This window comes from Suncus etruscus, chromosome 2 (assembly GCF_024139225.1).
Source record: "Suncus etruscus isolate mSunEtr1 chromosome 2, mSunEtr1.pri.cur, whole genome shotgun sequence".
Lineage (NCBI taxonomy): Eukaryota > Metazoa > Chordata > Mammalia > Eulipotyphla > Soricidae > Suncus > Suncus etruscus.
The window spans coordinates 1,412,871-1,437,114 of NC_064849.1; the positions used below are offsets into that span (position 1 = coordinate 1,412,871).

General features: G+C 53.9%; 1 protein-coding gene across 2 annotated transcripts; it reads left to right on the plus strand.

The window, feature by feature from the left end:
• The first annotated feature begins 243 nt into the window (after positions 1 to 243).
• Positions 244 to 17,393, plus strand: MVK (mevalonate kinase). 2 transcript variants are annotated; one of them, XM_049767834.1, is made up of 11 exons: positions 244 to 257; positions 1,248 to 1,339; positions 3,621 to 3,762; positions 8,162 to 8,321; positions 9,655 to 9,813; positions 10,573 to 10,676; positions 11,687 to 11,732; positions 13,474 to 13,645; positions 13,857 to 13,973; positions 15,909 to 16,062; positions 17,198 to 17,393. In XM_049767834.1, exons 2-11 carry the CDS (start codon positions 1,262 to 1,264, stop codon positions 17,347 to 17,349), a joined length of 1,284 nt encoding a protein of 427 aa, XP_049623791.1. In that variant the 5' UTR covers positions 244 to 257; positions 1,248 to 1,261; the 3' UTR covers positions 17,350 to 17,393. The 2 variants fall into 2 exon arrangements, with proteins under 2 accessions (XP_049623791.1, XP_049623786.1); XM_049767829.1 differs by having other exon boundaries at positions 247 to 257; positions 13,555 to 13,645.
• Positions 17,394 to 24,244: the final 6,851 nt, after the last annotated feature.

Genomic DNA, 24,244 nt, shown 5'->3' on the forward strand with positions numbered 1-24,244 from the left:
GCTCCCATTGGCCCGCGCTTCTCGTCCCAGGGCGGGACCAATCCGGAAGTCGCGCGCCATTGGCTCGTGCCGGGGAGAGGCCCCGCCCCCGGCCCGCCAGCGAGCCAATAGGCGAGGGCCCTCCCGCAGCGCGCGCTCGGATTGGCTGGGGCGGAGGAAGCGGCCGCCCCGCTGCGGGGCTTGGGTGCTGGGGATGGAGCCCGGGAGCCTCTCCGACCCGACCCGGGCCGGCAGAGCAGCAGCGGCGGCGGCGCCAGGTGAGGGCGATCCCTTCCTCCCGTGGCCCTGAAGGTGCGAGCCTCCTGAAGCCTGAGACGAGGAGGGTCCTTTGCATCATTTGCAAAAGTGTAAGAATTAATGGTTGATATCCATGATCAATGAGCATCACCTGCAAAAATCAATCATTGCTATTGATGATCAGTTATGATCATTTGCAAAATGGTAACGATTGACAGCTAATGGTAATTGCTTAGTATTCATTATTGCTGACAGTCATGATTATCAATACTGGGTCCCGCCTGCAGCCCTCCCATTCGCCTCCTAGGACTGTCCTGCAGCTGTCTTGGCAAAGCCTGCCAAAGAGATTTTCATTCTGCACGCAGTTGAATTATTTGGCATAGTCACAAAATCTGAAATGTCCCAGGGAGAAAAGTTCTTTCTTTCTGGTTCATGGGCCCATTCGGATTTCTTCCTTCAGTCGTGGTCATAAACACTGACCAAGGTCGTGCCAGCTCCTTTGGAAATTCTAGTTCGCCTTTCTTCTCAGCTGTTGCAGTCAAGGAGACTTAACTGGGGAGGAAATGGAACTTGACAGTCGTTTCAGGGAATGAGGGGTGATGATGACATTCCCCAGGAGTAGAAGAAAGATCCTGAACCTGAACCCCAGGATCTTTCTACTTGGGCACCTGCATGGTGCTGCCTGGGGTCACCTAAGCAAGTGCTTAGATGGTAGTTCTTTTTTCTTTTTTTTCTTTTGTTTTTGGGCCACACCCGGCGGTGCTCAGGGGTGACTCCTGGCTGTCTGCTCAGAAATAGCTCCTGGCAGGCACGGGGGACCCTATGGGACACCGGGATTCAAACCAACCACCTTTGGTCCTGGATCGGCTGCTGGCAAGGCAAACGCTGCTGTGCTATCTCTCCGGGCCCAGATGGTAGTTCTTAGTAGTTCTAAGATATAGGCGCAACTCTCCCTGCCACGTCTGATGTGGCATCTAAAACCAACCTTCACTCTAGGCTTTCCCTTCCAGAAATCCCAGGAGTCATGTTGCCGGATGTGCTGGTGGTGTCCGCTCCTGGGAAAGTTATCCTTCATGGAGAGCATTCAGTGGTCCATGGCAAGGTGAGAGGATGAATCCGGGAAGGAAGCCTTGAGGCAGGAGCAGGGAGGTCCTTTATTTTTGTTGTTGTTTTGTTTTGCTTTTGTTTGGGAGCCATGCTCAGGGGTTATTCCTGGCCCTGCACTCAAGGATTACTGTGGGGTGCTGTCGATTGAACCTGGGTCAGTCATGTGCAAGTACCCTCTCCGCTGTACTTTCTCTTTGGGCTCTCTTCTTTACCACTGCCCTCTGACGCTGAATGTAGTTGCCTGTTTGACTAGCGGAGAAGTGGAAATTTAGAAAAGGGAGGGTCGGGGGCCGGAGAGATAGCATTGAGGTAGGGCGTTTGCCTTTCATGCAGGAGGTCATCGGTTTGAATCCCGGCTTCCCATATGGTCCCCCGTGCCTGCCAGGAGCAATTTCTGAGCCTGGAGCCAGGAAAAACCCCTGAGCACTGCCGGGTGTGACCCAAAAACCACAAAAAAAAAAAAAAAAAGAAAAGGGAGGGTCACCTGGCTTCATTTCCTAAACACCTTGGATAAAAAAGGGGGGAAGGGGGAGTAGCCTTGAATCTGTCTGAACCCAGAACTCATGTTTTTTTTTTTAATTTTTAATTTTTAATTTTTAATTATGAGAACAATGATGCAAAGAGGAAAAGGTAAAGTTACAGTGAAAGAACAATCGCCCATAAACAGAGTTCTCGAAGAAATCCCCTTGCTGACGCCTAAATATTGAACTTACAGTCAAAAAAACATTAAGAAAAATAAGGCAGAACCCATGTACAATTACTTTGTCCACAAGTCCCCAGATTGTAGTATATTATAACATTTCTTAGCAGTACACAAAGCAACCTAAAGCCATGAGATTTATGTGTCTCCTTAACTTTGAAGGCATAGTATTTTTATGTATTCATGCACATACATATTAGTTTAAGTTAACATCAAAAGTTTAAGTGGTTTATTTTTTAAGGGTTAGTCAAAAGGGCACAGTAAAAACGGTGTTAGACTGAAAATATTGTTTGCATAGGCCCACCAAAATATGGGGTCATAGAAAGGAATAGCCTTGGTCTAAATATAAGGAGACCACTATCCCTGAAGTTTCCTGGCATAAGACCAACTCTAGGCTCCAGGCAACAGAGCTCATGTTTTTTGTTTGTTTTTTTTTTGGTTTTTGGGCCACACCCGTTTGATGCTCGGGTTACTCCTGGCTATGCACTCAGAAATTGCCCCTGGCTTGGGGGGACCATATGGGACGCCGGGGGATCGGTCTGTCCTACGCTAGCGCTCGCAAGGCAGACACCTTACCTCTAGCGCCACCTTCCCGGCCCCAGAGCTCATGTTTTATACCCTCTAGCCCAGGGGTCTCAAACTCATGGCCCACAGGCCGTTTTTGGCCCTCCGTACAACATTTTGCAGCCCTGCCCTAGAGGAATCTTTTTCTGTTTTGTTTTGTTTTAGTTGTTTGGGTCACACCCCCCAATGTTCAAGGCTTACTACTGACTTTGCACTCAAGGATCACCCCGATTTTGCCTCCTGCATCCCCCAGGTAAATTGAGTTTGAGACCCCTTCTCTAGCCTGTCATGTTATTTTGGTTTGGTTTGGTTTGGTTTGGTTTGGGTTTTGGACCACACCCAGTTGCACTCAGGAGTTACTCCTGGCTCTGTGCTTAGAAATCAATCTTGGGGCCGGCAAGGTGGCGCTAGAGGTAAGGTGTCTGCCTTGCAAGCGCTAGCCAAGGAAAGGACCATGGTTCGATCCCCCGGCATCTCATATGGTCCCCCCAAGCCAGGGGCAATTTCTGAGCGCTGTAGCCAGGAGTAACCCCTGAGCATCAAACGGGTGTGGCTCGAAAAACCAAAAAAAAGAAATTACTCTTAAGGGAAATAAGGGATGCTGGAAATTGAACCCAGATCCATCCCCGGTTGGCCGCGTGCATAGCAAATGCCCTGCCGCTGTGCTATTGCTCCGGCCCCTAGCCTATCATGTTGTACCTCTACTACGCATGTTTTGGAGAGTAGGGTGCCATTATTGCTGAGTAGGAATAGGGGGAAACTTGGCCTGGGGTGCAAATACAAATGATATTAGCTCCTCAGTCGGGAATGTTGTGCCCAGGTGCAGTAGGAGAGCTGTCCAGGTTGATCATGGCTTTTAGGACCTGGTGGAAGTGACCTCTGGGCTAAGATTTGCTCCTTTTCCTCAGCATACTCACATGGGTCACCTTTTCCTAGGGCAAAAGTCTGGCTCCCTTGTCACTCACTCTCAAATTAACAGCATTTGGCTTTTTTGGGTCTTTTCATGCTACAGGTAGCACTGGCTATGGCCTTGAACTTGAGAACATTCCTTAAACTTCAACCCCAGAGCAACGGCAAATTGACCCTCAATTTACCAAACATTGGCATCAAGCTGGCCTGGGATGTGAACAGACTTCAGCAATTGGGCTTTCTGGGTAAGTGCGAGGTGTGGGGAGCCAGAGAGAGAGGGAGAGAATGACTGGACAGTCACTCCAGAGTGTTCCCTAGACATGCTGAAGGTTTTATTTTTTTTCCTGTTCAGACCTCATACAATTAATTTAGTAACTTATTGAAAGCTTAAAAACAATTTACTAGATATACCTGGATGGTGGTGGCTGTATTGTTGAAGCCTAGGGGGAAAAAACCATAAGAGGTAAAACTATGAGAATCATATGATGAAACACTGATATGGGTTAAGTCTCAGCATGTGTGGGATGCAGAGAAAAAGATCTGAAAATTGTGTGTCCCACCAATCACCTGGCGAAGTGACCTGTCGGGGGATCATATATTCAAGGAATAGATCAATGAATCTTACCTTCTGCGTAGTTGTGAGTTTTTTGTTTGTTTGTTTGTTTTGTAATTTTTTGTAGGGAGCCATTCCTGGTAGCACTTAGAGGACCATGCAGTACCCAGGATGAAACCTAGAACCTCTATCAGTGGTCCTCAAACTATGGCCCACGGGCCACATATTGTATTTGTATCTGTTTTGTTTCTTCATTGCAAAATAAGATATATGCAGTGTGCATAAGAATTCTTTCATAAGTTTTGTTTTTACTAGAGTCAGACCCTCCAATGGTCTGAGGTACTGTGAACTGGCCTCCTGTTTAAAAAGTTTGAGGACCCCTGTGTCCAGGTAAATGCAAGGCATGAGCTCTACCACTTGAACCACTTCCTGGACCCTGGAATGCAGTTTTGGATTTTTCTGTTGGTTGGTTTTGGGGGCCACACCTAGTGAGATTCAGGGGTGACTCCTAGCTCTATATTCAGGAATCACTCTTAGTGGGGCTCAGGGACCCTATGGGATACCGAGGATTGAACTTGGGTAAGCTGCTGCAAGGCGTAGGCCCTCCCTATTGTACTCTCTCTCTCTCTCTGACTCCATGGGCCTTGTTTTGTTTGTTTTTGGTTTTGGTTTTTGGGCCACACCCGGCGGTGCTCCGGAGTTACTCCTGGCTGTCTGCTCAGAAATAGCTCCTGGCAGGCACGGGGACCATATGGGACACCGGGATTCGAACCAACCACCTTAGGTCCTGGATCAGTTGTTTGCAAGGCAAACACTGCTGTGCTATCTCTCCGGGCCCTCCATAGGCCTTGTAATGTTTGAACAAAGAGAAGGTGTAGGCTTTCTTTTCCACTGTTTGAAAGTAGAATATTTGTAATTTGATCTGATTTGGTAGGTCCTACTGGGAGGAGGGGGTATATCTGGAACCTCTGGAAAAAATCTCCCATATAGGGACTGGAGACCTAGTACAGCAGGTAAGGACCCCACCTGGGCTTGATCTCCAGTGCCATATAGGATCTCCCAAGCATCACCAGGCATGATCCCTGAGTGCAGAGCCAGCAGTAGGCTCTGAGTACTGCAGCAAGAAAATGAAACCCAAAAATGTTTCATGTAAATGAACTTTTAATTTACATGCACATTAATTTAAATGATCAATGTAAATGTAGAGTCCTAGCTTCTTCATTTCCTTTGACTCCCCCGATAGATTCCTTCCCCTGCCGAGAGTCTGTGGTGGGGGTGGGGATGTGCTATTTGGGAAGAGGTTCCGGGGATTTCCAGGCATGCCCGCAGCTCCCCATCACCACTTGGGAGACTTGGGATCTTGCCTTAGAAAAGAGCTTCTCTCTCCAGACCCGGAGAGATAGCACAGCGGCATTTGCCTTGCAAGCAGCCGATCCAAGACCAAAGGTGGTTGGTTCGAATCCCGGTGTCCCATAGGGTCCCCCGTGCCTGCCAGGAGCTATTTCTGAGCAGACAGCCAGGAGTAACCCCTGAGCACCGCTGGGTGTGGCCCAAAAAAAAAAAAAAAAAGAAAAAGAAAAGAGCTTCTCCAGTAAGCTGAATTTTGCTTTCCCAATGGTAGTTGGGGTGGGACCAGACTTAGCTCCCCCACTTTACCCTCTGTGAGGAGAGTTAAAGCACATCTCTCAGACCTGAGGAGGGTGGCGGGTTGGGGTGCAGAAAAGGACGCATTGCTTCTGGGACACTGAGGCAGTGGCGCCTGCTGGAGCGCAGGTAGCTTGCAGGGCTCTGCCATTTCCTCTGAGCACTGGACTGGGGGTTCTTCCTGGTCCATTGGGGAGCCGCACATGGAGCCAGTGTCAACTGTCTGTCAGTTTAGAATTCTCTGGCCTTTCTGAGGCGATGGCTAAGGTGGTCCTGACCGGTTTTGTTCCCGTGATCGGCTTTGTGAGGGCTGCAGGTGGTTGTGCTGGAAGTTGAGCCTGGGGCCTTGCACACGCTAAGCACCTGCTTTATCACTGAAGGCCGCTTCCTGGGCCTGTTTTTGGGGTGCACGTTTTATTTCGGACTTCTGGGCCATACCTAGCAGAGTTCGGGGGTCACTTTCAGCCTGTACTTGCTCTGGGGGATCCAGCAGTGCTAGAGCTGGAACCTGGGCCTCATGCATGTAGCGAGTGTGCTGAGCCATGGAACAGACCCTCAGGCCTCGGCATGATCTGCTTTATGGATGAGAAAATGGGGGCCAGGAGCTGGGGGGCCACTCAGAGCACACAGCACACCAGAATGGGTTCAGATCCAGACCTTCCTCCACCTCAGTGCCTTTAAGGCCCTTAAGAAAGATCCCATCTCAGGGGGCCGGAGTGATAGCACAGCAATAATGCGTTGGCTTTGCAAGCAGCCAACCCAGGCCTGGGTTTGATCCCTGTCATCTCATATGGTACCCGAGTTTGCCAGGAACGATTTCTGAGTGCAGAGCCAGGAATAACCCACGAATGCTGCTGGTTGTGACCCAAAACCAAAAACAAAACCAATGACGATTCCCATCTCAGGCCGGAGTAGGGAGAGTGTTTGCCTTGCAGACAGCTTACCTGAGTTTGATCCCCAGCATCCCATATGGTTCCTCAAGCCTTCCAGGAGTGCAGAGCCAGCAGAAATCTTCCTTCTGTGTGTAAAGCCTGCAGAAATCTCTAAATGCCACCCAGGTGTATCCCCAAAACAAACCAAAAGAAATATCCCATCTTCATCAGTGATCATTGAAATGCCCAGACTCTCCTCATCACTCTCCTCAGCCTGGCTGTCTCCCTCCTTGTGTCACTAGCGCCCCTGACACAGTCCAGGCAGAGTGAGAGTACATCGTGGTCAAGGGCCGGCCTGGCTGTGGCTGACCTGGTTTCAGTCCCCAACATTCTTTTTTTTTTTTGGGGGGCCACACCCGGCAGTGCTCAGGGGTTCCTCCTGGCTGTCTGCTCAGAAATAGCTCCTGGCAGGCACGGGGGACCCTATGGGACACCGGGATTCGAACCAACCACCTTTGGTCCTGGATCGGCTGCTTGCAAGACAAACGCCGCTGTGCTCTCTTTCCGGGCCCAGTCCCCAACATTCTTGATCCTTGTATTCCGTGAACCCTGCCAGGAATGTTCTCTGAGCAGGCCAGCAGGACTCAGGCGCAGGGCCAAGCTCTGTGACTTCCACCAGACAGACCTGTTTCATGCCCCAGCTATTTTCTCTCCTTGCTGGTCAGACTCGCTCAGCCTCTCCAGCCTCTCCGACAAGTGATCCAGCCGCCTTCTGGCACCTCCCTTAAACCTTTCCCACCTGCCGTGCAGGTCTCAGCATATCACGCACACTGGGTTTAGCTCCAGGTCCTGTTCCCACCAGGATGCCTCGGAGGGCGACCGGTGGATGAGCAACTTCCTTCTCAGCCTGTGCTGTTGTGATTGTTGTTGTCTCATGGGCCTCAACTGGCCCGGCTCAGGGATCACTCCTCTAGGGTGCGGGGGGGTCAAGCCCAATTGAGCTGTGCAAGGCAGCTCAATTGTGCAAGGCAGGCCTGACTCCAGCCCTGACTCTACATCTAGTTCTGAGTGGTGGTGATCAGCCCAGCCTGGTCCAACTTCAGTGATCTCCTTGTTTTGAAACTCTCTTCAGTGCTCAGCTTGTGTCAGAGACGTTGTGAAGGAGCTGGAGGGCTGAATGCCATTTCCTCTTCCTGGCAGCCCTATATGGGGCATAGCGTCTTTCTTCCTTCACCCAGTAGGGCCAGAGGCTCACAGAAGTTTTACCACATGCCCGAGATTACACACAGCCCTGGAGACCTGGCTGAGGTGCATCTTTCTCTGTTCAGCTGGGCCTTGACGCCCTTTTCTCCTATCCTGGCATCTGGAAAAGCTCCTCGGGCCAGCCAGGGCTGGGGCTTCATGGGATGGCACCCGCCTCGCATATGAAGCCCTGAGTTCGATCCCTGGCAAAACTACTAAAGGGGGGGGGGGAGCCTTCTTCATAGAAAACAAAGCAGGGGATGTTTCTTTTGTTTTGTTTTGTTTTGTTTTGTTTGAAGAAGGCCCCTGTTGGCTTATTTGTCCACACAACAGGGACTGGAGACAGCTCACCTGCGCCCAGCCCCGCACAGCTGGAGAAGCTGAAGGAGGCGGTGGGCTTGGCCCAGATTACCGCCAGCTCTGACACTGACCCCAATTGCCAGGCCATGCTGTGCTTCCTCTTCCTGTACCTGTCCATCTGCCGGAACCAGAGGTGGGTGCACCCCAGGCCACCCCCGCAGCCAGTGGCCAGGCCCCCGTGCTGCCTCTCAGAGTTTCCCATCCCGTCCGCTTATCCATGTCCGCATTTTAAGAGCCAAGCAGGCCACTGTTCTGGAGCAGCACCGGAAGAAACTGTCTCTGGGGAAACTAGGTGCCCCCATCTGTCAGACTGGCACTGGCACAGAGCCGAGAGAGGTCCTCATGAAGCTGCCTTCACAGTGCTTTCAGTTAAAAGGGTGCTGACTGGCAGGCACTGGTCTGGGGTTACGCCAAATCTTGTCTTAGCACAGCCACCCAGGCCAGGCATGGTCCACACTCAAGTTCCCCGTTGTAGGGTGGGGTTAGTGATAGTTTAGGGGGGGGCACTTGCCCTGCAAGCGTCTGACCTAGGCTCAATCCCTTACGCCCAAGATGGTTCCCTGAGCCCTCCAGGAGTGATTCCTGAGTGCAGAGTCAAGGGGAAGCCCTGAGCACCGCCAGTGTGACTCAGCCACCCCCCAAAAAACCCTTTACAGGGTGCTAATGCGCAACGGGGGCCCCATTTTTAGTCTCTTCTTTAGTGGAAGGAGTGGTCTTCTTCAAATGTCTTTTTTTTTTTTTTTTTTTTTTGGTTTTTTGGGTCACACCTGGCAAGGCTCAGGGGCCATTCCTGGCTCTATGCTCAGAAATCGCTCCCGGCAGGCACGGAGGACCCTATGGGATGCCGAGATTCGAACCATCGTCCTTTTTTGTTATGTCTTTTCACTTTGGGGCCTCACCCTTCGGTGCTCAGAGGTGACTCTGGCAGGCTCAGGGGACCCTGTGGGACGCCGGGATCGAACCCAGGTTGGCTAGGTGGCAGGCACACAATCTGCCCGATGTGCTGTCATTCAGGTTCCAGAACAGAACATTCTGGGAATCATAGAACAAGCTGATTCTGGCGCACACCTCTCAGGAGGCTGCTGAACTTTTCTGCAGCAGTAGGAGAGGAGCGGCCCCGGTGATGTCCTAAGCTAATGCATGGTGGTGGGGGCAGGAGGATAGCTATGGCGGGGAAGCTTGCTACTTGGGGAGCTCAGGGAAGCTCTGGGAAGCTCCAGGGGGATGGGCCTGGACAGGGATCTTAAGGGGGTTTCCCTTGGGGAGGAAGGGGAGCAGAGTCGTCGCTGCAGCAGGAGGGAGGAAGGAGAGTGGCGAGAGTTTCTCAGCATGTCCCGTTCCTGCTGTGCAGTCAGGCCCAGAACAACAGTCACATCTGGAGGCAGCTGCTGCCTGTTCCCAGCCCAGCCAGGCTGGCAGGCGCTGCCCAACCCCGAGGGTCACACTCTGCCCATGGCCGCTTTCAGGGTCCTGCCCAGCATGACCATCACCGTGTCGTCCGAGCTGCCTCCCGGGGCTGGCCTGGGCTCCAGCGCTGCCTACTCTGTGTGTTTGGCCACTGCCCTCCTGACTATGTGCGAGGAGATCTCCAGCCCCTTGGAGGCAGGGGAGTCCTCAAGCAACAGGTAATGGGATGGAGGGGGGCCTCCCGGGGCTAATGGGGGAAACTGAGGCACAGAGAGTCCAAAGCATCTGAACCCAGAGCCTAAACTAGTCCCTCACCCCTACCCTGTGCCCCTGGGGTTCAGGCATTCTGGGTTTTTGTTTTTATTTTTGTTTTTTTTTTGGTGTTTGGGCCACAGGGGTTACTCCTGGCTATGAGCTCAGAAATTGCTCCTGGCTTTGGGGACCATATGGGATCAAACTGCGGTCTGTCCTAAGCTAGTGCATGAAAGACAGATATGCCTTACCACTTGTGCCACCGCTCCGGCCCCAACACTCTGGGTTTCTGGTAGAGGGAACCCAGGCCAGGCCCGCCTCCACCCTTTCCTTCCCCAGACAGCACCAGTCGATGCCTGTGGAGTCCCTCGGGGCTGTGTTGGGGTGGGGAGCTGTGGTCCTGCTGTGGATGGCTGATTGGCCCAAGACAGTAGAACCACATGTCCTCCTTGCAGCATGTGTGTGTGTGCATATGGGTATACTTTGTGTGTGTACATGGGTATGCTTGTGTGTGTGTATGTGTGGCCATGACAGAGGACAGGGAAGGCCCAGCACCCTCTAACGTTTTCTCTTCTCTCTGCCTTCAGGGATCAAGCATCATTGCCAGGCCTTCCCTCCTCTCCCTCCCCTCCTTGGGCTTCCCTCCCCAAGCCCAACCCCGGCCTGGCCCTGCCCTCCCTTCCCCTGCTCCAGGTCCCCACTCAAAGCCCTTGCTGTCTTCCCAGGTGGACCTCGGAGGACCTGGAGCTGATAAACAAGTGGGCCTTCCGGGGAGAGCAGGTCATCCACGGGAACCCCTCAGGCGTGGACAACTCCGTCAGCACCTGGGGTAGGTCGCCAGGCACGAAAATTCTTCTCCTGTCTTTATCTGTCCACTTGTTTCGGGACCTCCCTGGACCACTCTTGACTCTACACTCAAGAGTCACTCCTACAGGAGCGACTTCTGAGCGCATAGCCAGGAGTAACCCCTGAGCATCAAATGGGTGTGGCCCAAAAAAAAAACAAAAAAAAACAAAAAAAAAAACAAAAAAAAAGAGTCACTCCTGGCAGGGCTCGGGGGACGCTATGGGGTGCCGGGGATGGATGTGCTAATATGCAAGGCAAGCGCCTGTCCTGCTGTGCTCTCCCTCCAGCACATCTCTCAAAAAGCCAGTTGGTGTGGCCCAGGCCAGGTTGATTTGGGATGACTTCCTGTTCCGAGACCCACTTGTACCTCCCGAGTTTATGTCATGGGGCCTGGGCTGGGCCCTCTACATGTGTCCCGGGGATCCGGCCTTCCACGCTGTGGGCTCACCTCTGCAGAGTTCATGCCTGCTGAGCGGGGTCAGCACCGCTCGGGTGGGGCCTGCGTGCTCCGGGGATTCTCCCCATGAATCTGTGGGAGTGAAACACAGCCTGGTGCCCACAACTGGGCCAGAGACCCCATGCAGTGCAGTACAGACGAGTCATTTTCCACTTCCAGGCTGCATCCCCAAGTTCTGGTCCGTAGGAGTCAAAGGTTGAGAATTTCTCATTTCCTACAGTGAATTTTATTGTTCTTGTGAATAAAAAACATTTGGGTTTCTCGGTGGTGCTGGGAGGCCCAGATGGTGCCAGGGTCAGACCCGGTTCTACTATTTTATTGCACCAGCCCACCAAGTCGGCCCTTCAGTCTATAGACTAGGCTTCAGGCCAGGCCTGTGGCTGCAGTTGGACCTTCTGGGACCCAAGTGGGTCCAATTATTTTTGTTCCCTAGGTCGGGGAGGGGGCGGGGGGACTCCCTGCTCCTCAATCCAGAATCTCTCCCAGCGGGCCAAAGCGGGCAGCTCTGACTTGCCACCTTCTCTCCCCACCCCCAGGAGGTGCCCTTCGGTACCAGCAAGGAAAGGCAACATCCATAAAGAGGTAATTCCAGGTGGCCTGGTGTCATCTGTGGGTGTCCCTGGGCGTCCCCCTCCTCACGGTCACTCTCTGCAGCCCACCCCCAGATTGCAGCGAAGAACAAGTTTCCACCTTTCCTTGTAGCGATGCTTTCCATTGTGGAAAGCCTGCAATGTTTTAGTGGGAGGGAGGACCCAAGGGAGGAGTTGGGCTGCTCCCCCCTTGGTGCTTGCCTCTGGCTCTGAGCTCAGGGATCTCTCCTGGAAGCTTTGGGGGACACTGTGGAGTCCTGGGGATGGAAGTTGGTTTTCCTCATGCAAGGTGAGTGTCCGCCCCCCTGTGCTCTCACTCCAGCCCCCAGTCCTGTATCATGCTGTTCTTCTGTCTGTCCTTGGACATTTGGGTTGTTTCTGTATCTGATGATGGGCTTTAGTGCTGCTGTGTGTGTGTGTGTGTGTGTGTCTGTCTGTCTGTCTGTCTGTCTGTCTGTCTGTGTGTCTGTGTCTGTCTCTGGGAGCCTTGGGAGCTGCCTCTCCCCACTCCCTGCTACTACCCCTCAACCCCACTGCTGTCCCATCTCTGAAAAGTGGAATAGGCTGACCAGAAACAGTCCCAGAAACTGTCCGCTGCCTCGGGACAGTTGGGGTCATGTCTCAGAGGTCATGGAGTGGACAATAGGGTCACACAGGGGGTCACCTTACTGAGTCCCCGGCCCCCTCTCTGGGGCAGCCTGAGGTGCAGTGTGAGTAAACCTCTTGCCTTCTGACCCAGCCAGCTTCATCCCGATACTCGTGACCATGCCAGAGAGTGGTTGCCTCCCTGCCATGTCCCGCTGCATCCTTTGTTCAGGGCTTGCTCTTTTTTTTTTCCTTGTTTGTTTTTTTGAAGGGGGGTTTATACCCCAGACAGTGCTCAGGACCTAACTCCTTGCTTTGTGCTTGGGGACTATATGGTCTTGGGGTAACCCCAGGGCTCCTGCCTGGATGTGCTCCTCCCCCTGTACCCCCTTGACTTCTCCTTGGCCCCTCTCTTGCCCCCCAAAACAAACCATGACCCTCCCTGGTACTCTTGGCTGGGGCCACTTAGGATTTCGGAATCGTTTTTGTTTATTTTTGGTTTCATTTTTACAAAGTTGTTCCTGGTTGAGCTTCAGACACAAAATGTTCAGCACTCTTCGTACCTGTGCGCATTTCCCACCCCCAGTGTTCCCAGTCCCCTCCCACCCTATGGTTACTGAGCGGGGTACCATGCCTATCACTCCTTCCTTCAGCACCCAGTTCCTGTCCAGAGCGACCATTTCCCACTCTCATTGCCCTCGTGCTCCCTTCTCTGTCCTCACTGCTGTCCCTGCTCTTGGTGACAAACTTCCTCCCACGGATGGTGTTCCTGGGCCTCGTGCCTGTCTTCTTTGGTATTATTACCATCCTAGCACTTCTGAATCTTTTGTTTGGGGGTTCACACCTGGTGGCACTCAGGTTTCCTGGCTCAGGAATCACTCCTGAGAGACCCTATGGGATACTGGGGATTAAACCCAGGTCAGCCAGTCAGCTGTGTGTCATTGCTCCGGCCCCCCCCCGCTTCTGAGTCTCTGATCATATCACACTCCTGACAGCCCACAGTGCAAATGGGGAGGGAGCGAGGAGGACAGGTGTGCCCCTGCCTGGTGGGGCTGAAGTGGAGCCGCCACTGGGCCTGGCAAGGCGGGCAGAGCCCCCCTCCGTGGTGGATGTTACCTCCTGGGTTTCTCCTTCCTCCTCCGCATCAGGGTCCCGTGGGGCCAGGGCTGGCTGCCACCACTCCCCAGCTCCTCCATCCTGAGCTCACCAGAGAACCCCTCTTCCCCCAGGCCGCCTGCATTGAACATCCTGCTGACCTACACCCGCGTTCCCCGAAGCACCAAGACACTCGTGGCCAGAGTCCAGAGCCGGCTGCAGAAGGTGCACTGCATCTCGGGGTGGGGGGCTCCCCACTTCCTCCTCTTGGCTTGGGGGTGAGGGGTGTGTGGACTTGGGGCAGAGGCTTTGGAAGGAAAGGAAGTGAGGCACAGCAATGACCGCTCCCCCCAGGCAAGAAGGGGGTGTCTTCTTCCTGGCCTGGGGGGCTGCCCGAGGCCTCACGTGCGCCCCCACCCCCTCCCTTTGCCACCAGTTCCCAGACGTGGTGAGCCCGCTGCTGAGCTCCATGGACGCCATATCCCGGGAGTGCCAGCGTGTGTTGGAGGAGATGGTGACGGCCCCAGCCCCAGAGCACTACCTGGAACTGGAGGTGAGGCCCCCGCCTGCCACCCCAAACCACAGTGAAAGCTGGTCAGAGTGGCGGGCAGGCCTGGGCTGGGGCCCTTGTGCACACGCAACAGGCCCGTCTGGTTTTCAGCCTCAGCTGCCAGAGAGTGAATGTTCTAGAGGGCCGAGAGCAGTGCCTGGTGCACATTGAAAATCGGATTTAGGGCCGGCCGTGCGCACAGGGAGCACCAGAAACCACACGCATCCCATAGACCTGGAGCTTCATGGCTACTGGCCACACTTTCCTAGACTCATTTTGCCCTCAGGAGCCACTCATTGCGCCCTGCTTTGATGGGGGACCCGCCCCCCAGCCTTTGTCCTTCTCCTCCTCTCTCCGGGATCTCCCTGGGGTCCCAGGAGTCACCAGGATCCCTGCCGGATGGTGCTCGGGAGGCCTGTGCGGGGAGCTAATGCTAATGCTAATGCTGCGTGCCCACTGACCCTTTGACCAGCTCTGACCCTGCCACTGCCTTGAGCCGAGGAGGTTCAGGCCTTGACTCCAGGTCTAGAGGGGCAGTCGCGTGTCTCTTCACCAAAAAATGACTCGGGCATGTTCCCTGCAGCCTGCCTGCGGTCACAGACCCATTTCACAGAGTGGGAAACTGAGGCCAGAGGGAGGTACTTTTCTTTCTCCAGCGTTTTCCAGTTTGGGAGCCAGAGGCCAAGCCAGGGTCAGGCAGATTAGATCCGTCTATTCCTGGAGCCTGCCGCTCTCTGTAGTGTGCTCATGCTGATCAGGGCTCGGGCCAGGCCCCCATCCAATCCCTGTGCCTTTGCCGCTACCCCAGCCGTCGGCCTTGCCGTCTCTTTGGCGCCTACAAGACAGTATCGCACTTTTGGGCGGAATGACGGAGACCTCCGGGAGAGCACCCCACAGTGCGCCGATGACCCGATCAGACCTTGCGTCTATTTTTGGCTGCGGCGTCTCGGTCTCGGGCCCCTGACAGCTCTGTTCTGTGGCAGCAATGAGCTGAGCCATTCTCCTGTGTTGCCGCCTGTCACCGGGTTCTTGACAGACTCTGGATCAGACCGTGACAGGTGTCTGGAAACCTGCCTTGGCAGCGTGACACCTGGTGCTCAGGCGCCGAGCGTGGGGGCCCCGAAGGACCCGATCCTGCCAGCTCTGCTGCCCAGGACAGTGTGTGTGTGCGCGCGCGCGCGTGTGTGCGTGTGTGTGTGTGTGTGTGTGTGTGTGTGTGTGTGTGTGTGTTGGGGTCCCACTCGTGACCTGCCCACCTGAGGCAGGAGAACCAGGTGGGCCTCGGCTAGATTGACAGCTGAGTGACAGGCGCCTTCCCCGGGCTCCCCCACCTTCCTCCCAGCTGCTGCTGTCAGGCCCCTACCACTGGCCGTGAAGGAGCTCTGACAGCCACCAGACCTGCCCCCAGGCCTCTCAGCTCCCTGAGTAGGGAAACTTGCTTTGGATGGTGTTTGGGTTTTGGTTTCTGGTCCACACCTGGCAGTGCTCAAGAATTACTGCTGGGGGCCAGAGAGATAGCACGGAGGTGGGACGTTTGTCTTGCATACAGGACGGTGGTTCGAATCCAGGCATCCCATATGGTCCCCCGAGCCTGCCAGGAGCGATTTCTGAGCACAGAGCCAGGAGGAACCCCTGAGCGCCACCGGGTGTGACCCAAAAACCAAAAGAAATAAAAAAAACGAAAAAAGAATTACTGCTGGTGGGACTTGGGGGACCCTATGGGATGCTGGGGATGGAACCCGGGTTGGCCGCAGGCCAGGCGAACACCCTTCCTGCACCAGCCCCCAAAAGTGCTCACCCCACCCCAAGCCTCTGGGACTAGTTTGCTTCCTGGTCAAGAGCTCACAGTCTCAGGCCCCTGAGCAGGGCAGATGGGATGGGGCAGGCATGGGACCTCGGCTCCCAAAACCCCGGAAAACAGGCTGTGCCTCCCCCCAGGAGCTCATCGACATGAACCAGCACCACCTGAACGCGCTCGGGGTGGGCCACACCTCGCTGGACCAGCTGTGCCAGGTGACCAAGGCCCACGGGCTGCACAGCAAACTCACGGGCGCAGGCGGAGGCGGCTGTGGCATCACACTCCTCAGGCCAGGTACGTGAGGGGGAGAGGGAGGAGCACCAGGAGGGCCCCTCCCCCCCGCTTCCTCCCCCACCAGCGCTCCTCTGAACAAGGAGCAAGTCTCACATCTGCCGTGCAACGGGGGCACGTTGGTTAGCCTCTTGCTTGCTTCTTGGGAAAACAGGGACTCTACAAGCATCTTAGCGCAGATCGTCACCCTCAGGGGCAGAGCTGGGTGGGCTGGAGTGGACGACTTGACCATGACAGACATCCAAGTATAGGGGCTGGAGAGATAGCATGGAGGTAAGGCGTTTTCCTTGCATGCAGAAGGACGGTGGTTCGAATCCCAGCCTCTCATAGGGTCCCCTGAGCCTGCCAGGAGCGATTTCTGAGCGTAAAGCCAAGAGGAACCCCTGAGTGCTGCCGGGGGTGACCCAAAAACAAAAACAAAATTAAAAAAATACAAGTATAGATATTTTAGTCAGGTGCCCAAGTTTGAGGAAGAAAATTGCATTTGGGGGTGAGATAGTATAGTACAGCAAACAGGACTCCCCCATAGGAGCCCCATGAAGGCCACCAGGAGCGATTCCTGAGCACAGAGCCAGGAGTAGCACCCGAGCACTGCCAGGCGCACTGCAAAGGAAGAAAGAAAAGAGCGTTTAGGGGCCTGGTGTCGAGTGGGCTTGTGGCCGTGGCCCTGGCCCTTCCTGTCACCTACCTGCCTCCCTTCGGCTTGGATCAGCCGAACGTCGTTGCCACTGCTTGGGGCGCATCAGGGCCCAGCGTATCGCTGACGTCTGCTCCTTCCTCTCCCCGTCACTCTTCCCTCCTCCCGTGACCAGATAGGCTCCAGTTGGTCAGCCTGCCTGGCTCGTGGTGGGGGACCCTGCTGGAAGGGAGCCTGTCGGGTGTGTTTGGGGTCCAGGGCCTCCCCTGTGTTTCACACTTGCTTACGTACGTCACCGACACACAAACACATGCTCACACGCTCACCTTCATTCACACGTTCACTCACATTCAGGCACCCTCAGCTGCGGGGTGGTGCCACCGTCGGCCCCACAGAGGCTGACCCGGGTGTCCCTTGTCCGAGCCTCACCCCGTAACTAGCTGTCCCGGCCCTGGTCCTGAGGACGTCCCCGGACTTGACGCCTTTCCCCTCTGCCTGCAGACCTGGAGCGGCCCGAGGTGGAGGCCACGAAGCAGGCCCTGACCAGCCTGGGCTTTGACTGCTGGGAGACGAGCATGGGGGGCCCCGGAGTTTTGGTGCACACGGCCACCTCCCTGGACGCCAGCGTGCAGAGCACCCTGGCCAGCCCGTGAGCTCCCCGGAGTGAGGCCTGTTGGACACTGGCTGACCGACCCTCCGAACCACGCAGAGGTCCACAGCGGTCACGAGCTCTGAGGACATAATCAGGATGTCTCTGGGCCAGGGAGTATGTGGGGCCTCCCGGGGGCCCTTCTCCCACCCTCAGAACTACTCAGGGGCCCAGTGCTTGGGCTTTGGACCCCACCTCAGCTTCCTCCTCCAGGGAGCCTCCCAGCTCCATGACGCCCCCCAGTTACTCTGGGTCCGTTCTCACTGGGACCCTACTCTGAACAGCCTGCCCTGCCCTCTAGCTAGACTGGGACCCCACGGGGCCTTGCGGTGGTCTCAGCCTTCCTCCCTGGGGCCCTGGGCTGGGCTGCAGTCCAGGCCCTATCTCAGGTATTTGCAGACAAACACGTGGGGAATAAAAGGCTGTAAGAAAGTCTCAACACGCTTTGCTCTGAGTCAGGTGACAGCTGGGGAGGGGGAAGCAAGAGGTCATGAGTCCCGCCCCCCACCCCTATTTCCACCGCTTCTTGGAGCTCCCTGGAGAAGGAGGAAGAAGCCTCTGGATCCCTCAGTTGTGCTCTTCATCTCCGATCTGGGGGTCTGGGGGATGGAATGAAGGTTCCAGATGGCCGGGCCGGGTGCCAGGACTGCTCTAGCGGCTTTTTAGAAGCACTTTAATCCTCTTAGGCCCCTGCATCCCGGCACCCAACAATGCCCAGATTTCTGTCAGCTAAGGAAACAGGAGTCTGATGGAGTGGGAGGGTGGAGGCGGAGAGGCAGCAGACTCACAGCAAAGTGCTCCCCTTCTGAAGTGACAGGACCCACAGGAAGGCCTGAGCTAGCAGGTGGTCAGCACCGGCCCCTTAACACTGGCCCTGGGTGGGCTGGGTGCTGAGGAGGGGCTCTGGACCTTCGGAGAGGGCTCCGCGCTTCCACCTGTGGCCGCGAGGGGGCAGCTTGCGCCTTTCCCAGTGTCCTCCCAGGGAGGCCTGACCAGGGGGGACCTTAGATGTCCCTGCTAGGCCCAGAGCCCGAGAGGTGGGGTGACGGCAAGGGTCCCCTAGCTCACAAAAAACGGCAGCAGCAGCACCAATGTGGAGACGGAGACTCCGGGCCCACTTTTAAACGCAGTGACCCATTGACTCACGCACTTACATATTTTTTATTTATTTTTATTTATTTATGTATTTATTTATTTATTATGGTTTTTGGGTCACACCCGGAAGTGCTCAGGGGGTTTTCCTGGCTCCGTGCTCAGAAATTGCCCCTGGCAGGCACGGGGGACCATATAGGACGCCGGGATTCGAACCGATGACCTTCTGCATGACATTTTTTTTATTTTTTGGCTTTGGGGCCACACCCAGCAGCTTTCGGATTACTCCTGGCTATGCACAGTAATCACTCCAGCAGACTTGGGGGACGTTATGGGATGCCAGAGAACAAATCCGGGTTGGCCATGTGCAAGGCACTCGCTCCAGGGGCTGGTGCCAGTCTTGTGATGCCCGGTCAGCCCCTACCCATTGCACCATCGGGCAGCCGAGGAAATGGGGGTAAGGCAACTCGGTCTCCCCTCAGGCTGGCCCATTTTGAGGGCTGTGCTAGAAGGTATTAGGTACCAAACTAGACCAAGCCTGTGCTCCACCTCTTCAGCCATATCTCTGCCAACTCCCCTCAGAGTTTTGTCTTTATTAGTGGAGGGGAATTTGGGCCGCACCTAGGTTGACTCTTGTCTGTACTCAGGGATCACCCGCTGCCAGTGCTTGCGACCCTGTAGGGGGGCTGGAGTCGAACCCTGGTGGTTCCTGCCACTTGCCTGTCTCCCCAGCCCCTACAACGAGGGGGGTTTCATTGAGGGGCTTGAAAACTACACATGTCTGTGCTCACAAGGGGCCCCTGGTGGCACTTGGTGCCAGGGGACTTAGCATGAGGGTGAGAGGAAACTTCACTTTTCCTGGCCAGCAGTTCTGCCTGTCCCGTGGACCTAACACACCCCATGCCCAGGGGCCTGGCTCATACCGGAAGCCTCTCTGAATGGACCCTAGGACTCTGCCCCCGACGACGACGAGGAGGCTAAATAAGAACAGCACCTGGGGGGCCGGAGAGAAAGCATGGAGGTAAGGCGTTTGCCTTTCATGCAGAAGGACGGTGGTTTGAATCCCGCATCCCATAGGGTCCCCCGTGCCTGCTAGGGGTGATTTCTGAGTGCAGAGCCAGAAGGAACCCCTGAGCACTGCCAGGTGTGACCAAAAAAAAAAAAAAAAAAGCATCTGTGACCTGGGCCAGCCAAGCTCACCCTGGAACGCGTTCTACATTCCATGTCGTGTCCTACGACATTTTTGTTCATTGATGAGGCTGACAAAAGGCCTTTTTCGCTTGTTTGTTTGTTTGTTTTTTGGGTCACAGCCAGCAGCGCTCAGGGGTCACTCCTGGCTCTATATTCAGAAATCGCTCCCGACAGGCTCAGGGGACCATATGGGATGCCAGGATTCAAACCACCGTCCTGAATGCAATGCGAATGCCCTACCTCCGTGCTATCTCTCTGGCCCTGACAAAAGACTTTTCAAGGACCTATGACGCCCCTAAACTTGAACTCAGTCTTCTGAGCTCCTCACAAAGGGCTCCTTTCTTTCTCCTTTATTATTATTATTTTTTGGTTTTGGGGTCATACCCAGCGGTGCTCAGGGGTTACTCCTGACTGTCTGTTCAGAAATAGCTCCTGGCAGGCACAGGGGACCATATGGGACACCGGGATTCGAACCAACCACCTTTGGTCCTGGATCGGCTGCTTGCAAGGCAAAGGCCATTGTGCTATCTCTCCGGGCCCTCCTTTATTATTATTATTATTATTATTATTATTATTATTATTATTATTACTATTACTATTGCTTTGGTTTTTGGGCCACACCCGGCAGCGCTCAGGGGTTCCTCCTGGCTATGTGTCTATATTTGTTCTTTTGGGTATGGGGCCACAACTCCTGGCTCTGTGCTCAGGGATCATTCCTGGCTGGCTTGGGGGACCACGTGAGATGCCCGGGATGGAACCTGGGTCAGCCACATGCAAATGCCCTCCCCCACTGTGCTCTCGCTTCAGTCCACGTGTCTCCTTTTTTGTTGTTGTTATTTTGTTTTGTTTTGGGGCCACACTCTGTGATGCTCAGGGGTTACTCCTAGCTCTGCACTCAAAAATCACTTCTGGCTTGGGGAACCATATGGGACCCCGGGGGATCGAACCACTGTCCGTCCTAGATCAGCTGTGTGCAAGGCGAATGCTCTACTGCTACGCCACCGCTCCGGCCCACCTGTGCCTCCTTTATATACCTGCATTACCCCAGCAGGGTGTGTGAGTTCTCAGGCATAAGGGGGTGTGAGTGGACAAGTTGGAGACGCCCCTTCCTCTCCCCTCAGGAAGCCCTAAGAGCCTTCTGGTCCTGCTTTTCCTGAGAGGCCCTGGGAGGGAGGCCTCAGTGCCCAGTCACATCCTGAAAGACACTGCAGAACGATGCACAAGGGGCTGTTGGGGCTCTGGAACTGAGTGAAAGGATCGTCTGAAGCTCAGTGCCAGACAGGCAGGGGTCACAGGAAGAGCCACTGAGTCCGGAGTCCCCTTCTTGCCTCCTGAGGCTTTCGGGGCCTGCACCAGGGATGCTCTCCACAGGGCCTCCCTCAGTTTCCCCTTCTGTACACTGGGCCTTCAAGAGGGAGGAAGATGGGGTGCGAGGCAGCCTCCAGAATCAGTCTCCTCCATCCTGTCCCCACGGCGACCAGGTGCTCAAGCTGGAGATGCACGGGGAGCAGAGGGGAGGGGTGTCCTGTGACAGCCTGGGGCTGGGGCTGAGAGGATTCCGGGGAGACTAGACTGTGGGGCTCAGCCAAAACATTATGCAAATGAGCCGAAATGGATGTTTTCCTGCTCAGATTTCAACACTGTAGGCGAACAGAGTCACTGAGTCCCCAGAGCTGGGAGCTTGGCAGGGACCCATGGAAGAGGCCCAAACCCATCCCTCCCCATCAGGGCATCCCAGGAGAGGGGGGAAGGCACCCCAGTGTCCTCTAGGGGGCAGGAGGAGAAGGAGGAGGAGGAGGAGAGGAAGGCCTTTTTCGTGGGGATGGGGACTGACCACACCCAGCTGTGCTCAGAACTAACTCCTGGCTGTTGTTCCTGGTCCCCATCCTCTGATCTTTGTATAAGATGAAGAGATCTACATTAGAGGCTGCTAAGTACTCGCCTCCCAAGGCAAGAAATAAGGGGCCAGAGTGATAGCACAGCGGTAGGGCGTTTGCCTTGCACACAGACAACCTGGGACAGACCCGGGCTTGATCCCCAGCATCCCGTGTGGGCCCTCAAGCCTGCCAGGAGTGATTTCTTTTTTTTTAAGCTTCTTTTTTCTTTCTTTCTTTCTTTATTGATTGATTGATTGATTTGGGGCCACACCTAGTGTTGAATTAATTAATTAACGATGGGGCTGGATGGCGGTGGATGGAGGCCTTTGTGCTTAGACCCCAGCCACGTGGCTTCATCCCCCATCCAGCTGGCAAGTTCCAGGCCCAGGTAATCCGCGTAATCAAGACTCACTCACACGCAGGCTTCAGGAAGAATCATCTTTATTTATGCCCTAGCCACCACAGGTGTGTGGCCTATGTCAACCTTTTAAGCATTCAGCTATATTTTGCTAGCCCTGCATCTTATCTCCTGTTAGCCATCTTCCCTTTGGGCTCCATGCGGCCCAAAGATCCAAAAGCCAGGAAGCCAAGCCGGGCCAAGAGAGAAACGGCAAAAAAGGCAAAGAGCCAAAAGCCCGAATTCCCTTGGTCCCAGCCTTATCTACCTTTTTCCAAACCCCTCCCAGGAATGGGAGGTCTTGCAGGTAGGGTCACACCTATTATCCGGTTAAGACCCCTCCCAGAAATGGGTGGGTCTTAGGGTACACCACATTTCCCCCTTTTTTAAATATTTTCATGCGCCAACGTAATAGAGTGAAAATTAATATACCAGCCCTTTTCAAAAACATATTATTTGCAAAATATACTTTACACCTGTAACCTAAAATTCTATTAATGCTTTTTTACCAAGCACTATTTTGGAACTTTCATGTTCCTATATTTTTAAACTATATTGGGGGAACTTCAATGTTCCTATATATTTTCTATACACAAGTACTTTAGCATACATGCATAACATACATTTTAAAAACAGGCTAAGTACATTAAAATACACAGTAAAACATTTTGCAATTGAAAATATTAACTCTGAAAGACAACAAAACACATTTAAATTATAAAGAAAATGACTTAAGACAAAGATGCAGGTGGTTAGAAATTAGATGTTTAAATGAGCTAAACTGAATGACTTCCCTTTTATTTTTATTTTTTAACTACTAAGTAAAACTTATCCCATTACCAACTATGAGTAAAATATTACTACCCACTAATTTTTTACACCTAAAACCATAGTTTAGATTAATTTGTCCCACGCTGATCTCACCACGTGGCTTTTGTAAACTTTTAAAGTTCAGATGTTGGTTTGTCCCACGTTGATCTTACCACGTGGCTTTCTTTCGTAGTTCCAGGCTCCGCTGCCGGTTTGTGATCTGGAGCGAGGATTCCAGGTTTTTCGCTTTTCCGGGCAAAGCTGAGCCCAGCCAAGCCGATCCCAGCCGAGATTCCAGCCGAGCCGAGCTGCTTGGAGCTTGCCGCTTGGAGCTTTTTGCCGCAGGGGCTTCACCGCTGCCTTTTTTCCCCTCTGGGAGCACTTTGGATGTTCAGAGTTCCAAGTGATTTAAACTAAAAGTTCAGTTCGAAATTTCCAAAGTCGAAATCCAAATTCAAGCCAAAGGTCATTTTCAGAAAATCAGTCCACTTTAAATACAGTCTTTTTTCTCCTTCGTTTCCAATTTAGACTTTTAATAAGTTTTTGAAGAGGCCCAGGTTTTTGGTTTTTGTAACAAAGTTTTAGTTCTGGGCCTGGGCTGGAGGTGATGCAAGCTTCCACCTCTTTTGTTTTAATTGCCCTTGTTTTCCTAGAAGGGGTCACGGCCATGTTTGAACATGGCTCCACGTGGCCCAGTGTTTTGGGCTCAGTGCAGCCGAAAAGAGCCAAAATGAAACAAAAGAGCAGAAATCTTACCATTTTTGCTGTTTTGTTGGGTTCAGGATTCAGGTCAAAGTTCGGAGCGCCATTTGTTGAATTAATTAATTAACGATGGGGCTGGATGGCGGTGGATGGAGGCCTTTGTGCTTAGACCCCAGCCACGTGGCTTCATCCCCCATCCAGCTGGCAAGTTCCAGGCCCAGGTAATCCGCGTAATCAAGACTCACTCACACGCAGGCTTCAGGAAGAATCATCTTTATTTATGCCCTAGCCACCACAGGTGTGTGGCCTATGTCAACCTTTTAAGCATTCAGCTATATTTTGCTAGCCCTGCATCTTATCTCCTGTTAGCCATCTTCCCTTTGGGCTCCATGCGGCCCAAAGATCCAAAAGCCAGGAAGCCAAGCCGGGCCAAGAGAGAAACGGCAAAAAAGGCAAAGAGCCAAAAGCCCGAATTCCCTTGGTCCCAGCCTTATCTACCTTTTTCCAAACCCCTCCCAGGAATGGGAGGTCTTGCAGGTAGGGTCACACCTATTATCCGGTTAAGACCCCTCCCAGAAATGGGTGGGTCTTAGGGTACACCACAACCTAGTAGCACTCAGGGACTACTGGCTCTGCATTCAAAAATCACCCCTGGTAGGCTGGAGAACCATATGGGATGCCGGGAATCGAAATGGGTCAGCTTCATGCAAAGCAAATGCCCTACCACTGTACTATCTCTCCAGCCCCATCCAGGAGTGATTTCTGAGTGCAGGCCAGAAGTTAATCCCTGAGTGTGCCCCCCCCCCGCCCCAAATAGGCTGGAGATAGAG

Bases quoted from the DNA above. Each gene is read 5' to 3' on its own strand.
- MVK (XM_049767834.1), top strand. From the start codon at position 1,262: ATGTTGCCGGATGTGCTGGTGGTGTCCGCTCCTGGGAAAGTTATCCTT. The intron at 10,677-11,686 runs GTAGGTCGCCAG...CCCCACCCCCAG, and splicing joins CAACTCCGTCAGCACCTGGG to GAGGTGCCCTTCGGTACCAG. The intron at 16,063-17,197 runs GTACGTGAGGGG...CTCTGCCTGCAG, and splicing joins CATCACACTCCTCAGGCCAG to ACCTGGAGCGGCCCGAGGTG.